This window comes from Salmo salar, chromosome ssa03, assembly GCF_905237065.1.
Source record: "Salmo salar chromosome ssa03, Ssal_v3.1, whole genome shotgun sequence".
Taxonomy (NCBI): Eukaryota; Metazoa; Chordata; class Actinopteri; order Salmoniformes; family Salmonidae; genus Salmo; species Salmo salar.
Window position 1 is genome coordinate 68,392,993 of NC_059444.1, and position 17,697 is coordinate 68,410,689.

General features: G+C 42.5%; 1 protein-coding gene across 2 annotated transcripts in view; it reads left to right on the top strand.

Moving 5' to 3' along the window:
* Positions 1 to 17,697, top strand: part of LOC106601329 (microtubule-associated serine/threonine-protein kinase 1) — a 60,257-nt gene that overhangs the window by 21,502 nt on the left and 21,058 nt on the right. For both annotated transcript variants that reach the window (XM_045715170.1, XM_014193449.2), the window contains 3 exons: positions 9,696 to 9,793; positions 9,914 to 9,989; positions 14,244 to 14,316. In XM_045715170.1, coding sequence (XP_045571126.1) covers positions 9,696 to 9,793; positions 9,914 to 9,989; positions 14,244 to 14,316 — 247 coding nt within the window. The remainder of the gene's footprint in view (positions 1 to 9,695; positions 9,794 to 9,913; positions 9,990 to 14,243; positions 14,317 to 17,697) is intronic.

Below are 17,697 nucleotides of genomic sequence, written 5' to 3' on the forward strand. Positions count from 1 at the left end.
GTTATTAGCCAATGTACCTCACCCTAATAATTTGGCCCCTTTTCCCCTCATAATTTAGCCATTTGTTCTGACTTGGTGGTGCACATGTAGCCTATAGCCTGTTTTAGTGAAATGTCATCATTGAATATTGTAAGAGCTTTCATTGTCTGCTCATATGCACACTTTATTTATCCTACGGTTCTGACTTGGTGTACAGGGAGAATACTGTAAGAACGGCCTATGTTCTGAATTCTGTTGCTGTACATTTCAGAAGTGCTGAACAAATAGTTATATTGACTACATCCATCCTAGCTCGCTCATTAATGTCTTAATCGAAATTACGGAGAGCCTCTTATCCACTCATCGTCCCCTTATGTCATAGTTTGTACGTCTAAATTGTCAGTAGGTACCACATTTGTTTAAGCAAGTTAGCCATGCGGGGCGGCAGGTAGCCTAGCGGTTAGAGCGTTGGACTAGTAACCTGAAGGTTACATGATCAAATCCCTGAGCTGACAAGGTAAAAATCTGTCATTCTGCCCCTGAACAAGGCAGTTAACCCACTGTTCCTAGGCTGTCATTGAGAATAAGAATTTGTTCTTAACTGATTTGCCTAGTTAAATAAAAAATATTAGCTGTTTTTTTAAAGGCAGTAAATGAGGCTGAATTAACTGTTTCGGTGCCAGACAAGGCTCCGCTGATAGCCAGGTGTAGCAATGGTAAGGATTCACTCCATGGTGCTGAAAAGAAAGCTCTGCTGTTGGGATAGCTTTTTGTGGGCACCGTTTGTCACCGTTATAGTGCAATTCATTTTTGGGGGGGGGGAGTTAGCCCCACCAGGATTTACAGGCTAAAATCGCCACTGGGCCTACCCCTTGTTAGCTTTAGATAAATATTTTTTAAAAGGCCTGATTATATAATGCGATCTATATCAACACTTTAGTCCGCAGAGCTTTATGCTAGAAGCAAGCTATAAAATGCAGGGGAAAGATGTGACTCCGATGCTGAAGTGATATCTTTGGTTTGTTTGTATGCCATTCAGAGGCTGCACTACAACATTCTATAGCCGAGGAGACAAAACATGTACTTTTTTTAGGAAGTAATGTGTGATCCTGTCACTAATTGACGATCAACATTTCAACAAGCTATTAAAACAACATACCAGTGGTGGAAAAAGTACCCAATTGTCATACTTGAGTCAAAGTAAAGATACTGTAACACTTTGGGCTTTGTGGGTGTGGAGTCAGGCGCAGGAAGCAGGAAAATGTTTGGTACAATATGTAATTTAATAAGTACTGAAAACCGAGGAAATATGTCCAAACACAACAGGGCAAAACAATAACCCCGAAGTCCAAAATACATGTACCACAAAACATACAAAGTGAAGACACATAACAAGCCCGCACACAGAACAGGTGGAGAGGCGGACTTAAATAATAAAACTAATTACTAATGGGAAACATGTGTAACTCATAAAGACATAACTAACAGAAAAACTAAAAAGGGATCGATGGCAGCTAGTAGGCCGGTGACGCCGAGCGCCGAGCGCCACCCGAACAGGGAGAGGAACCGCCCTCGGCAGTAGTCGTGACAGATACCTTAATAAAAAATTACTCAAATAAAATTTGAAAGTCGGTAAAATACTACTTGAATAAAAGTATACAAGTATTTGGTTTTAAATTTACTTAGGTATCAAAAGTAAATGTCATTGCTAAAATATACTTAAGTATCAAAAGTAAAAGTATAAATCATTTTAAATTCCTTATATTAAGCAAACCAGACAGCACCATTTTCTTGTTTTTTATTTTATTTTATGGATAGCCAGGGGCACACACCAACGCTAGGACATCATTTACAAACAAAGCATGTGTGTTTAGTGAGTCCACCAGATCAGAGGCACTAGGGATGACCAGCGATGTTCTCTTCTTAAGTGCATGAATGGACCTTTTTCCTGTCCTGCTAAGAATCCAAAATGTAACGACTACTTTTGGGTTTCAGGAAAAATGTATGGAGTACAAAGTACATTACTTTCTTTAGGAATGTAGTGAAGTAAAAGAAAAGTTGTCAAAAATATAAATAGTAAAGTACAGATACCCCCAAAAAACAACTTTTATATTTAACTGTTTTCGCTGCCAGACAAGGCTCCGCTGATAGCCAGGTATAGTATAGCAAGTATATTTTACTTAAGTACTTTACACCACAGTGGATTTCACATGACTGGACAGGGGCGCAGTCATGGGGGAGCCAGGCCCAGCCAATCAGAATGACTTTTCCCCCACAAAAGGGTATTATTACAGGCAGAAATACTCCTCTGCAGTTACATTTTTTATTTTTATTTAGAATGAAATAATAATGAAACGAAAAATGCCTTATTAGCCTATACAGTCAATCACAACCTCTGCCTTTGAATTTACTTTTAGAAACAACAGTTGTAACTGGTTCTGTTGCGCTCAATTTTTACAGTTGATTGACAACTTCAGCACTGTTCCAAACTTAGACTATCCTCTTTTTTAACAACATCCTGTATAGAAATCACAACCTCTCCGGTGCTGCAGCATGTGCTCATTAGTTGTCATGCGCTGTTGTGCTATTAAAAGATTCTGCTTGTTTCCAGTCATGTAAAATAATGTAGAATTGCATGAAATGCTTTTATAAAAGGCAATTTGTTTCTCAGACCACAAATAAGGTGATACATTCATGCAGTATTTTAATTATAATGGAGATCTTTTCACAGCTACCCTTGTCCATGGTGTAATGTGAATCCACAACCTTCTGGCTACTTTGCCATGTAGGCTAATGCTTACAAAATGAAGGACAGTTTCTAAAACTGCATATCTTAAGGCTCTGGTCTATGCAAGGAGTGAGGGTAAATGCTAGGCATGTCCTCTGCTATCCACTATTATTTTGGGTCTATGGGAGGGTCACTTGTTTTTTTTCAAGCGTTCAGGTAGGGTTGGGTAAAAATATATTTTACTGAAGGGAGGGCCATCCATTTTCATTTCAGAGTGGTCTGATTTTCTTCAGGTATCCCTCATTATAAATAACGTACAGTCCCTTAGAAGGAGTGCAGGGGCAAATTTAGTTATTGCACACGCACACTTCGCAGAGTAGGCGTTCCCTAACGGAAATATGCTAATACATGCTAGACCACGCCAATAGGATTTCGCTAGCTCGTGCTTGGCTCTGCCCACCTCCATGCTTGTTCTGCCCACTATGCTTAATTTGCTCACAATGGAAACGACAGACTGTGGTCTATCTTGGGTTAGTTACAAAAATCTTTGGTACTATTGTAGCAATTGTTTACACCATTTAAAAAAAATCTTATTGCAACCACATCATACATTCACCGTATTTTGTTCTTTCTCTCTTTCACATTATTGCTTCTCCTTTGTCATTTTATTTTCATCTCACATGGTCTGTGAACTTGAATAACTACGGAGTCGGGTGTCTCTCTCTGTCTCCTCTCCTCCTCTCACTGGTCACCCTCTCTCAACTCTTATCTGTGTCTCCCCTGCTGCACATTGCGTAGCAACAAGCCAACATGTGATCTGAGCCCACCGCTCAGTGCTCTCTCCTCTCCACTAACTCTCTCCACTAACTCTCTCCTCTACCTCCTTCCCACCTCTCCTGTACACAGTAGTCTCCTATTCTACCTAAATCTCTCTCCCCTCCTTTCCTCTACTAATATCTCCCCTTCTCCACCCATCGCTCACGCTACCCTCTATCCATCTTTCCCCTCCTTTCCTCTACCAGTCTCAGCTCTTCTCCACCCATCTCTTCCCCCCTCCTCTATCCATCTCTCCAGTGCCAGATGTAAACACCTGCTGTACCTCAACTTAACCTCAGATGCTCTCTCTCTCTCTCTCTCTTTTCCTCCCTCCATCGCAGCTCTGTGTGTCTCTGTTTCTTGCTCCCTTTCACTTTCTCGCATTCTTTGTCCTTCAGAATATAGTCAGTTTCAAATTTGTCATCTCATCCATATAAATACAATATTGCACCTGCCTGTTTGTTAGCATGGAGGGAGACATGGTTTGGTTTGCTCAGTATTAATGAGGTCTGTTCCCTCTGCTGTGAATGGAGGAAGAGAGAGGGGGAATAGATGAAAAGGCAGAGGATAAGCATAAATAAGGTGATGAGGGCTCCTATTTGTCAGGCATTTTGTTCAAGCAGAAGGGCCTGTGTTTTTTTTGTGAATGTGTGTGTTCGCTATGTTTCCATTATAGTGTGTGTGTGTGTGTGTGTGTGTGTGTGTGTGTGTGTGTGTGTACAGCACTGTGAAAGAACTGGGTCATGTTTACCTTACACCTGTGTAACAGTGTTGCTGCCGTCCCTCTCCTCGTCCCAAACCTGGACTTGAGCCAGGGACCCTCTGAACACATCGACAACCAGGTAAACAACTACTTCAAGGTCTCAGAGTGAGTGACGTCACCGATTGAAACGCTACTAGCGCACACCGCTAACTAGCTAGCCATTTCACACTGGTTACACCTGCAAGGATGATGAGCACCACTGGGAGAACATCCTCCCTTTCCCAACCTCATTTCTCTTTGTCTCTCTCTCTTTCCTCCCTCCTTTTTTCTCTTCCACTTGATTTTATTTTCTTTATCCATCCCTTTCTTCCCTTGCCCTTGTTCTTTTCCATGTCTTCTCCCCACCTATATTTCTTTCTCCATCTCTCCTTTCCTTTCCATCCCTCCTAATTTATTCCCTCCTCTCAATCTCCCTCCCTCCTCTTCAGTGAGAAGCCCCAGGCAGTGAGCAGCCTGTCAGCTGGGAGGTTGTGTGGAGTCAGCCGGTTCAGTCCAGCCTTAGTCACTGGGGCTGAAACAAACAGCCACATCTCCCCACTGTCCTGTCTGCCTGTGACCCTGAATGAGCAATCAGAGAATGGGCCTCGGCCCCGGGGCCGTTGGGGACTGGTCCTAAAATATAAAGCCATTACACCAACACTAATTTTCCTTGAAATAATGAGTAAGGGGGTGTACTGATGGGGTTGAGGTCAGGGCTCTGTGCAGGTCAATCGTGTTCTTCCACACCGATCTCAGCAAACTATTTCTGTATAGACCTTGCTTTGTGCACGGGGGCTTTGTCCTGCTGAAACAGGAAAGGGCCTTCGACAAACTATTGCCACTAACTTGGAAGCACAGAATCATCATTCAGGATGGCAGGTAGCCTAGCGGTTAGAGTGTTGGGACAGTAATTGAAAGGTTGCTGGATCAAATCCCCGAGCTGACAAATCTGTTGTTCTGCCCCTGAACAAGGCAGTTAACACACTGTTCCCCAGTAGGCTGTCATTGTAAATAAGAATTTTTTCTTAACTGACTTGCCTAGTTAAAAAATAAAATGTCATTGTATGCTGTAGTGTTAAGATTTCCCCTCACCATGAAAAACAGCCCCAGACCATTGTTCCTCCTCCACCAAACTTTAAAATTGGCACCATGGGGCAGATAGTGTTCTCCTGGCATCCCCTAAACCCAGAGATGTCCGTCAGACTGCCAGATGGTGAAGTGTGATTCATCACTACAGAGAATGAATGCGTTTCCACTGCTCCAGAGTCCAATGGCGGTGAGCTTTACACCACTCCAGCCGACGCTTGGCTTTGCACATGTTGATCTTAGACTTGTGGCGGCTGCTCGGCCATGGAAACCCATTTCATGACGCTCCCGATGAACAGTTATTGTGCTGACGTTGCTTCCAGAGGCAGTTTGGAACTCATTAGTGAGTGTTGCAACCGAGGACAGACGGTTTTTACATGCTACACTCTTCAGCACTCGGCGGTCCCATTCTGTGCACTTGTATGGCCTACCACTTCGCGGCTGAGCCGTTGTTGCTCCTAGACGTTTCCACTTCACAATAACAGCACTTACAGTTGACCTGGGCAGCTCTAGCTGGGCAGAAATTTGACGAACTGACTTGTTGGAAAGGTGGCATCCTATGACGGTGCCACATTGAAAGTCTCTGAGCTCTTCCGAATGGGCCATTCTAATGCCAGTGTTTGTCTATGGAGATTGCATGGTTGTGTGCTCGATTTTATACACCTGTCAGCAAGAAGTGTGGCTGAAATAGTCGAATCCACTAATTTAAAGGGGTGTCCACACCTTTTTGGGCATGTAGTGCATCTTAAATTGCATGTGTGTACGTTTGCGTGCGTGCCTTTGTGTGCACATATTTGTGTGAACACTTAGCCCTATTTATTTCCCACGGCATTGAGAGTGCATTTATCCTGCTAGTCTGAGAACCACAGAAGTAGAATCTCAGCCAGTGAGGCTCTTTGTACTCTGGGTTTCTCACTGATGCCTCAAAGCGCCCTGCACTCCTTTAAATAGCCCCAGTTGCTGAAGAAACAATTAACCACGAACGTGATGAAAGCCAAGTGGAACAGTGTTTAATGTGTTCGCTGTCGCTTTCTGCTCCCACCATCATCTGCAGTGAAATGAAACGTTAATTAATACGTCTCCAAAGCCTCTCCCTCACGCTGAATTAGAACTGAATCTGGAGAGGCCCAGTGCTGGGGATGAGGACCACAAAAGAGGATTACAGAGGCATCCATCAGTAGCAAAGCCTAAAGAGTCGAGGCCGTAAATTACCATAACTATAAGCTTGATGACAGATCGTATTTTATAGGATAGGTAATGAAAACAAAAATGAATGAACTCCTCACTCTGGTTAGTGGTTGGTGATATTTGGGTTTAGGCTAACAGCTGGTTTTGTGATCAACTCTTTATCAACATTCTCAGTAATAACCACAAGCACAGGAGTACAATCTTCACAACTGAAACAAACAGATGGAGCAAACACACGGGTTGATTGAACTGATTTGTTGCAGAGTCATGCTAATTATTAGCATTACCTGCAGCCTGACTAGACTGTCTGTGATTGGTTGCTAGCAGCACTCTGTCACTGTCTCCCAATGGAATAGAGGGGGTTGTCTCTGCGACTGCCTCTGTGTCTGTCCGACTGGGTGATCCTACAGTCAGCTCACGTCATGACTCAGCAATCAGCCTATTAGTCCCAATGACTCTGCATTTATTCAGACGGAAAAACACTCCTCTGAAACAACGTCAAAGAAACTGTGTGTGTGGCGGTGGGGTTTGGTGATAGTGGGGGAGGCGGTGTATGTATGTGGTCAAGGAGAGTTCCTCTCACGTATCTGCCTGTGTGCTGGGAAAGGCTGAATGGATATGCCTGGTGCCCTAAATTGATGACATATGTCATGTAGCAATAGTTGAGTGGGGATTAGAATTCTTCTCGGGTCCGCTCATAATCCGAATACCCAAGATCTGACCCGAGACATAGTTGTGTTCTGTGGGTGTCACTGTACAGTAGTCTGATACCCCATTTCATGGGTGCACACTCTATAGGCAAGGCTGTACATGTGCATATATTTATGCCACCAATTAACTGTTTTTTTTACTGTTTATTGTCAAATTAATAAATTATTGCATTTATTTTTAAGTTATATAACAACATCCCAACCTTGTTTAGCATTAATATCTAGTCCAAATATGGCATTATTCCACTATCTCTATTTGTTTTGGTCAGTATTAATTGGGGACTTTAATTTTGAAGGCGAAGTACAAATTCCACTATTGTGGCTAATCCTTATTGTGGCTAGCTTCACACAGGTGTGGGACACAACTGCTGCCTCTCTGCTACTGCCCAGTCGGAAGGAAGAAAGAGTGGGAATTGCACCTCGATGGAATTGCACCACTGTTGCACTGGTCATCAGCATCGGCTTGTCGTTGAGTTAGCAATTGGATTGTCACGGTAACAGTTAACCACCAGACCGAATATGGATGACTATTTAAATCAAGTGTTATCAAGTGTTACTTGATGACATAACGACGACTTGGGGTCAGTGGGTTCAGAACGACAATGACAAAAACTGTATACAGAAAAATACCCAAAAGGGCACTTGAGGAGTGGGATGGCAAAGGGGAAGGTCCTCTGACACAGGTAGACCCCCCATCTGTGCCACTGGTTTAAAGTAGCTTCTCTGGATCCCCACATGGTAGGAGTTCATCCTCCCGTTAACCAGACAGGCACTCACAAAGTATAGACTGCTGATCACTGTCCATCGTGCTGAAATTGCAACGTCTGTTTGATGATGGGCTTTCTGTGGTGCCAAGGAATGTAGCCTAGAGCTTTAGCTAATGGATAAATGTTTATTGGTAGGCCTATTTGGTCATCCTTCCTCATGTTAACATTTCACGACACTATACATGGTGTCGCAATGCTGCCATGTTGAGACTGCTTGCTGGCGGCAATAATGTAATTACTTGTTCAGTAATTAAAGTTGGAAAATCAAACATTGCAGATTGTTAAATACCTTTTTGATGCAATTTATCTCTTTCAATAATATGTTGAAGGAGAATGAGAGACTCAATTAAATATGTTGTACAATTGCTGTATTTGAAGCACCATTCCCTTCGGCCCAGTTTCCCGGATGTTCCTAGGGCGATCAAGCTGTTTTTACCAACCCTGTAACTGTCGCTTCTGCAGAGAGATAGTTTTCTAAAGAGTTAGGCCTGCCTGAGAACCATTAGGCTCCCGCTCTGATGTGCGCTTTTAAGCACGTGAGTAAGCTTCATTCATTGCTTTGGCAGCGTCATAGCCTTGACCATGGAATTTGTTCACTGATATCCCCTTACTTTCAATCAGTTAAATGTTATATTGTTCAAGGCTTGAGGCCCTTTTTGGGGGGAAAAATCTTTCCTCGCTACAGAGGGCTACACCGGTCCGCTAATAAAGGACTAGTAAAGGCCCAGTGCGCCACTTTTGTGAATATTTTTTTTAACATTTTTAATGATTATTTCTATAATGTTTTTATTCAAAAAGCACCCCTAGTTCCTGCAGCTATGGCAACAGGCATGTCTGTATAACATCTCCCCTGTGTGACAGAGGCAGGATGTGGAAAAACAGCAGGACTCTTCCCGCATTCACATGCTATATGGAACTAGGAATATCTTTCTAACTAGTTGTAGTTATACACTTGCCGCGTTCCATGAATCAGCAAGTCGGACATTTTCGAGTTTCCTATTTCCGACCAGCATATGAACGCAGCGTCTCTCCTCCTTTCCTTGACGGTAAAGCTGACTAGTAGTGCATACAGTATTAAAGAGGAGTGGATGGGGCAATGTGTCATAGTGCTGGTGATGGAGCTATCTGAGTGTGTTTCAAATGGGTCTGAGCTGTGGGCTTTTAGAGTGTCATTAAAGAGGCCCCGTGCCATTACTGAGAACGTCTGTGTGTGACTCAGAGTCATCATGTGTAGTACGACATGGAGGAGAGTGTGTGGAGTGAAGGTTCCAATTTGGATTGAGGTTCTCCCATGGATTTGAGAGGATCCTGTTGTCTTCCCATTCTCTCTCTCTCTCTCTCTCTCTCGCTCTGTATCTCTCCCTCCTTCCTACTCTTCACCCTTATCTTGCATAAGAGGAGACGGCTGGGGATTGATAGCAAATCGAATTTTCTTTATCGTCTTGGTCCTCCTGCAGTGAGCCCTGCATACGCACATGTCCACACACACACACACAAACACACACACACATTTGAAAACACACACACACTTGAACACACTAAACCACAGACAAACGCACACACACTTGCGGTAACACACTCTCTCTTTTATGTACCACACTGAACCTCCACAGAAGGTCTCCTGCTAATACATCATTGTTCATAAAACTCCCTCTATTTGTCTTTCTCTGTGCTTCCAGTTGTCGTACCAGTAACAGGAAGAGTCTGATCCTGTCCACCACCTCCCCCACGCTGCCCCACCGCCCACACTCTCCTCTGCCCCTCCCTGGACACCTCGGTACGTACTACAGCCGTCTCGGACTGCAAACATCTTACTGTAAACACGTCATTATACAGTACCTCTCCTCCTCTCTCATGCTCTGTCTGTTTCTCTATTCCCATTCCTTTATGTTTCCAGGAAGTAGCCCTCTGGACAGCCCACGCAACTTCTCTTCCAGCACCCCGGCACACTTCTCATTCGCCTCTTCCAGAAGGTAACAGCTCCCTGACACTGTGTGTGTATGCATGCGTATGTATGTGTGTGTGAGAGAGGGAGGGAGGGAGAGGTGAATACCTGTTAGATGCAGGTCTAGCACCTCCCAGTGAGAATGATCACACCTCTCAGAGTCAGTGGTGAGAGAAAGCCAAAGAGCCTAGCCAGGAGGTAGGAATGTGTGTATGTATGTTTGAGATACACAACAACATACACATGTGAAGAGGTCCAATCCAGTCATCCCTTCTCTTCCCAGTCAGTCAGTAAGTCAGTCAGTCAGTCAGTCAGTCAGTCAGTCAGAGTTAGAGGAGTAGAGGCAGGAGCAGTAATAGCTTTCTGTACTCACTCCTCGTGTTTATCAAATCTTTCTGTCTGTCTGTCACTGCAGCATGCTGCAGCCCCATAGAAACACAATGGCCAGGTCACTCCACTCTATTCCCTCTCCCTTCGGATGGCTCTTATGACTAACACAATACTATGGATCAGTTGTGTTATACAGAATGCGGGCGCCGCCTCATTTGCATATTTCCATATTAGTTCGATTGGTGGATGCATTGAGGATGTTGGGCATAAGTCTGATGCTCTCAGGTTTACAGTTTTTCTCCATTGGTTTGGCTCATTTCTTGAACCAGAAATTACATTCTCAAAACTCTAAGATCATTTGGCAAAACAGTCTTACAGTTCAGCACAACACTATAGCTCACTTGCAAAAGCTCATATCTCTCCTAAAACTGTTCACTCATGCTTCAAAACTAAATTCCTTTCCCATATAAAGAGTCAGTGCCACGAAAATGGCAAAGATCCTTCTCAATTGCTTTGCCTCATTTCTTGAAACAGACCGGACGTTCTCAACACTCTTGGTGCTTTAACCAAAACTAAATTTCCTTCTCATTTAAACAGTCAGTGCCCCCAAAATGCTTCGTCCCTTTGGCATTGTGTAAGCACTGCAAGTCAAAATGTTTAGATGTTTTGTCACTATGGCAGAGAACCATTGAAATATCCCTCATGTCCACCTTTCAGTCTTAGCCCAGTCCTTCATTGACAATGGTTACTGTACTGTTTTTTGTCCAGCTAACAGAATACAATTGTGCATAAAACTGAAAAAAAGAAATAGGATTTTAGGGTAAGAGTAGCTTCCAAGGTTTGACATCACACATTGCACTCATACTGCCAAGGAAATTGTAACCATTATCATTCACACACATAAAGTAACTTCCATACATCAGAGTAAAAAGAAAATGTATACAGCATAATATACTGTAATATAAACACACAAACAATGAAAATGATATGCAGCCTACAGTGTTGTAAATAAAGCTGGAGTTTCACAACTAACAGTTCTTCACTGGTCGCTGTCCTCACCCTCCCTCTCCTGGCCACCATCCTCACCCTCCTGGCCATCCACACGCTGCTGTCTGTCTGGCCACAGATTCTCGTCCACATCACAGCGTATATTCTCCCTTGCGATGCAACGAGGGAAGAAACGGCGTGCATGTCGCAACCATCCCCTACACTGATCTCCTGTAATATCCTCACACGCAGCGTCCATTGCATGGAGCAGGGACCTCTGATCTTGAGCCCGATGCTCATACACTCTCCACCTCCAAGCGGAGAAATACTCCTCAATAGGATTGAGGAAAGGAGAGTAAGGTGGTAGGAACACCATGACCATCCTTGGATGAGTAGTGAACCAGGCCCTGATGAGCGGGCCACGGTGGAAATTCACATTGTCCCATACAATGACATATTGTGGTAGGTGAGGCCCTACGAGACCTCTCTCATTTTCAGGGATCAAATCAAAATGAAGGCGGTCCAAGAAGATGAGGAGCTTCTGTGTATTGTATGGGCCAAGACTGGGGATGTGAGTGGCCACACCATTCTCAGATATGGCAGCACACATAGTTATATTGCCCCCTCGCTGGCCTGGGACATCCGCCGTGGCCCGGTGGCCAATAATATTACGGCCACGTCTTCGGCCCTTGGCCAGGTTGAAGCCAGCTTCATCCACAAACACGAGGATGTGATGGGTCTCGTTTCCTTCCAATGCCATTATTCTCTACAATAGCGTAAAAAAAGAAAACATCAAATCAGTCATACAGAAGAGTCATACACTACAGTTACAGACAATTACATAGGAATGTTCTATGTTCTCCACAAGTTCAATATACTACTGGCCACTACTCCAGTGGTTCCAAACCTGGGGTACATGTACCCCTATGCAGAGGTACTACAGGGGGTATTTGACAGAAAGGGGAGGGGTAAATCATCAATGACTAGACTTACTGAAATGTTACAGTAAAACCCACAGTATTAGATAGATTTACATGGGAGGCACTAATTGCAGCTCTTTGACCCCTTTTCTTATTGTATGTTATATTCTTCAAAATTAGGATTATAATGATAATTGCATCATACAGTAAGCTGCAGTTTTTAGGCGAAATGTTGAAGTCAGATAAATCAAATACTTCCATACCTGGATTACCTGGATACACAAATCAGGTAAAGTGGGTACTAAAGCCAAAAAAGTTTGGGAACCACTGCTTAATTGTAAAAAGGTTATAATGATGGACAACCAGTAACTGACTTACATGTACATACTGGTACCACAGCTCTTTCACTCTATCAGAGTTCCTCTCAAATGGTATCCTGTAAATTTGCTTCATTGTCATCTGATGCTTCTTCAATATCCGGTCTATTGTGGAGTTGCTTATAGAGTTGACATTTGGGAATATGGCATTGTCTTGTAGGATTGCAGCGCGGATCTGTCTCAATGTGATGGCATTATTTGCCATCACCATGTTACAGATCTCTTGTTCTTGTTGTTCATTGAGAAGTTTTCCTCTGCCACCCGTGCAAGGTTGTCGTCCAATCCTAGATATAGAAGTCAAAGGACAACACTCCATTCATAATGTATACCTTATGAATTCCTTACAGAATGAGTTACCTATGTAATTGTATTGTTGTTTTACTTACAGTAACTTTACCACAATTCTAATGCATCACTGCACAGTGACTGGAATACTACTGTAAACTGTATCATCAATACTGTAGAAAATAAACTATTCCATAGTTTATTTTCTCCAATGTTTTTCTTGTCATTTTTAGTATCATAACATCCCATTGAGGTAAGATATTACTGTAGGCCTATCACACACACACACACACACACACACACACACACACACACACACACACACACACACACACACACACACACACACACACACACACACACACACACACACTAAATGAATAGGTAAATGTGTAAATAAATATATTTCTTGCTCTATGCACAGTGTCCTGTCCTATACAACATATGATTCCATCATTGACCGACTACATACCTGTTTTCCCTGGGAAAGGTTTGGATGATGGAGGAGACTGTTGAGCGAGGCACATTAGGCTGCACTCGGCGACCTGCCTCCGCCATTGTGAGGCCATGGTTGATGACATGGTCTATAATTGTGGCCCGAATTTCATCCGGGACAGCATGGTGTCTTCGTGCTCCTCGGCCTCTTCCCCCTATTCCACCACCACGCACCCTTACTCCTCCTTCTCCTCCTCTTCTTCTTCCTCTTCCTCATCCTCGAGCAGGCAGTTGCCCTTGTTCATTTACTTGGCCAGGTGCCTCCATGTTCAGAAATTGTACTGGTCCTGCATGGTCAAGCTCTTTACATACATGTTTGGCAGCATTCACAGTCATGGACAGCACCTGTCAGGTAACTAAACATACTGTTTGATTGGTCATCTGAGATGTGTGAAACTCCTCCTTCGTTAGTCAAGTTCTAGTTTCACCTGACTGTCAATTGCTGTAATAAATGTATCAAATGTTCCAAGGGATTCATATATGGTATTCATGGTATTATGTTCTTAACTAATTTTGACAATTGAACAGACTATTGTGCATGTGATGACTTATACAGTGAAATGACGCTGACACGTTTTGGAGCGAACAACCATTAGACTGAGAATCAACAATCAGTTTAGATCGATAAGATCTATTCACTTGGAAATTGTGCTAAATGTAGGCTACATGTACTTAATCATTTGCAAAGATGTACTGAGACATTGAGACATGTACTTAGACATTTGCAATTTGATGAAATGAATGAGAAATTCAATTCTGTTGTGAACAATTGCCAAGTGGTTTGGAGGTTTGTCCATGTAGTTTTGAGAATGTAATTTCTGTTTCAAGAAATGAGCCAAACCAATGGAGAAAAACTGTAATACTGTACATTGTTTTTCTCCTCTGAAGGGCGGATGGTCGACGATGGTCCCTGGCATCTCTACCCTCCTCTGGATATGGCACCAACACGCCCAGCTCCACGGTAGCACAGATTTACCCTGCTTTGTCTCATCTCATGCATCAATGGCATTTTCCTAAAAAGCTCTTAGTCTTTTCTTCAGAACTCGCTTTCTTCCACTTTCTCTCTTTGTCTGACTTACTTCACTGTCTCTGTCTCCTTTCTCTTTCTAACACTATGGCACACTCTTACTGTCTCTGTCTCCTTTCTCTTTCTAACACTATGGCACACTCTTACTGTCTCTGTCTCCTTTCTCTTTCTAACACTATGGCACACTCTTACTGTCTCTGTCTCCTTTCTCTTTCTAACACTATGGCACACTCTTACTGTCTCTGTCTCCTTTCTCTTTCTAACACTATGGCACACTCTTACTGTCTCTGTCTCCTTTCTCTTTCTAACACTATGGCACACTCTTACTGTCTCTGTCTCCTTTCTCTTTCTAACACCATGGCACACTCTTACTGTCTCTGTCTCCTTTCTCTTTCTAACACTATGGCACACTCTTACTGTCTCTGTCTCCTTTCTCTTTCTAACACTATGGCACACTCTTACTGTCTCTGTCTCCTTTCTCTTTCTAACACTATGGCACACTCTTACTGTCTCTGTCTCCTTTCTCTTTCTAACACTATAGTCAACCAATTAGTCTACTCCCTACACTCAGTAAGATATTGGAGGGTATTGTGAGTAGACAAATATGGGAGTACATGGAAAATAATGATCTGATTACAGCCAATCAGCATGCTTATCGCAAAAACCATTCCACTACCACTGCATTGGTTGACATGACTGACCAGTGGCTCAATGCTATGGATAATGGCAAGTTTGTGGGGGTACTATTTTTAGATTTCAGTGCAGCATTTGATTTAGTGGATCATGAAATAATTTTGACAAAATGAATGCATTATGGTTTTAAGGAGATAGCATTGAATTGGGTACAGTCATATCTAACTGACAGGAAACAGTCCACATATATCAATGGTTCATTTTCTTCCCCTCATGTGTTAAATTGTGGAATACCGCAGGGCAGCTGCCTTGGGCCACTTCTTTATTTAATAAATACCAACGACCTTTCCTATGCCCTAGCTGAAACTCAAGCTACTATATTTGCAGATGATACTACAATTTATGCAGCAGGACAATCGGTTCAACAGGTACAGCAAGCTTTACAAGGAGATTTGGAGAATATCAGGGAGTGGGTTTGCCAGAATAAACTTGTTTTAAACACCAAGAAAACCAAAGTTATGTTGGTCTGTTCCACTAGGAAAAGGCCAAAACAGCATGGGATACAATTAAGTATGGGGGGACTACAAATTGAAGAAGTGGCAGAAACCAAACTATTGGGAGTGCAGCTAGACAACTGCTTATCATGGTCGTCTCAAATAACTAATCTATGTAAAAAAAAAGTATTAAAACAGCATGTATAATCAGAAGGATAGCTAAATATTTACCAGGAAAAATTCTTAAGCAAATAACACAAGCTTTAATTGAGAGTCAAGTGAACTACTGTTCAGTGGTCTGGGGAAATGCATCATCAAGTGAAGTTAGGAGGCTGCAGATTGCACATAACAAAACAGCAAGGATTGTTTTAAGGTGGAGATATGTTTTTTCTGTTGCAGTCATGCGCAATGTTCTTGGTTGGTCATCAATCGACAAGATAATTGAAAAAAACATGCTTATTTTATTTCATAATATACATCCTTTAAAACGGCCAAGTTCTATTCACAACGGTAATCAGACATTCTGTAAATACTAGGAATAGATTGTCCACCATCTATGCGTTATCCAGACAGAAAAGAGAAATAGGCAAAAGAACATTTCGATTTAGAGCAATAAAGAAATGGAATAAATTAACTGAGCAAACCAGAAACCTTTCAATATATAAATTTAAACATTATTTTAAAACGATTTAAATATAATACACAGAAATGTTGTGGGATTACAGTAAATGAAGAATCCATATTTTTTAGATTGATTATTTATTGGTTCATTATGTTAGTATATTATGTATGTTTGTAATAGTGTGTTATATGTGAAAATGTGTTTGTATATAAATTGTATTTTAATATTTAAGGACTCTTGGAAGATTAGTCCAAATGGGGACTAAAAGAGATCCAAATAAAATCAAAATCAAACACAATGACACACTCTTACTGTCTCTGTCTCCTTTCTCTTTCTAACACTATGGCACACTCTTACTGTCTCTGTCTCCTTTCTCTTTCTAACACTATGGCACACTCTTACTGTCTCTGTCTCCTTTCTCTTTCTAACACTATGGCACTCTTACTGTCTCTGTCTCCTTTCTCTTTCTAACACTATGGCACACTCTTACTGTCTCTGTCTCCTTTCTCTTTCTAACACTATGGCACTCTTACTGTCTCTGTCTCCTTTCTCTTTCTAACACTATGGCACACTCTTACTGTCTCTGTCTCCTTTCTCTTTCTAACACTATGGCACACTCTTACTGTCTCTGTCTCCTTTCTCTTTCTAACACTATGGCACACTCTTACTGTCTCTGTCTCCTTTCTCTTTCTAACACTATGGCACACTCTTACTGTCTCTGTCTCCTTTCTCTTTCTAACACTATGGCACTCTTACTGTCTCTGTCTCCTTTCTCTTTCTAACACTATGGCACACTCTTACTGTCTCTGTCTCCTTTCTCTTTCTAACACTATGGCACACTCTTACTGTCTCTGTCTCCTTTCTCTTTCTAACACTATAGCACTCTTACTGTCTCTGTCTCCTTTCTCTTTCTAACACTATGGCACACTCTTACTGTCTCTGTCTCCTTTCTCTTTCTAACACTATGGCACACTCTTACTGTCTCTGTCTCCTTTCTCTTTCTAACACTATGGCACACTCTTACTGTCTCTGTCTCCTTTCTCTTTCTAACACTATGGCACACTCTTACTGTCTCTGTCTCCTTTCTCTTTCTAACACTATGGCACACTCTTACTGTCTCTGTCATTGCCTCAGGGTCTTCTTTAGTTTATCTCTCTCATTCACACACTCATAGACACACACACATACCGGCACACACATCATCTCTACCCACATTTTCTCTGTCTTTGATTCTCCTCCCTCAGGTCTCTTTCTCTCTCTCTCTCTCTCTCTCTCTCGCTCGCTCTGTTTTTCTCATTATGTAACACAACATCAGAGGCCTGGGGACTGCTCTCGTCTGGCCAGTGAGAGAGGGAGGAACAGAGGAGGGTAGCTAGATAAGTACCAGACCGGTGGGATAAGAGAGGAGAGTAGAAAAGAGAAGAAAATAGATATGGCAAGTACACGCTGTTCGGTGCCCAATTCACCACAGGCTCAATTTAGCTAAATACCCCCACTGGAAATAATACGTCAACAAACAACACATATATATCTGAATGAGCCCAGACATGGAACTTAGTACGGAGC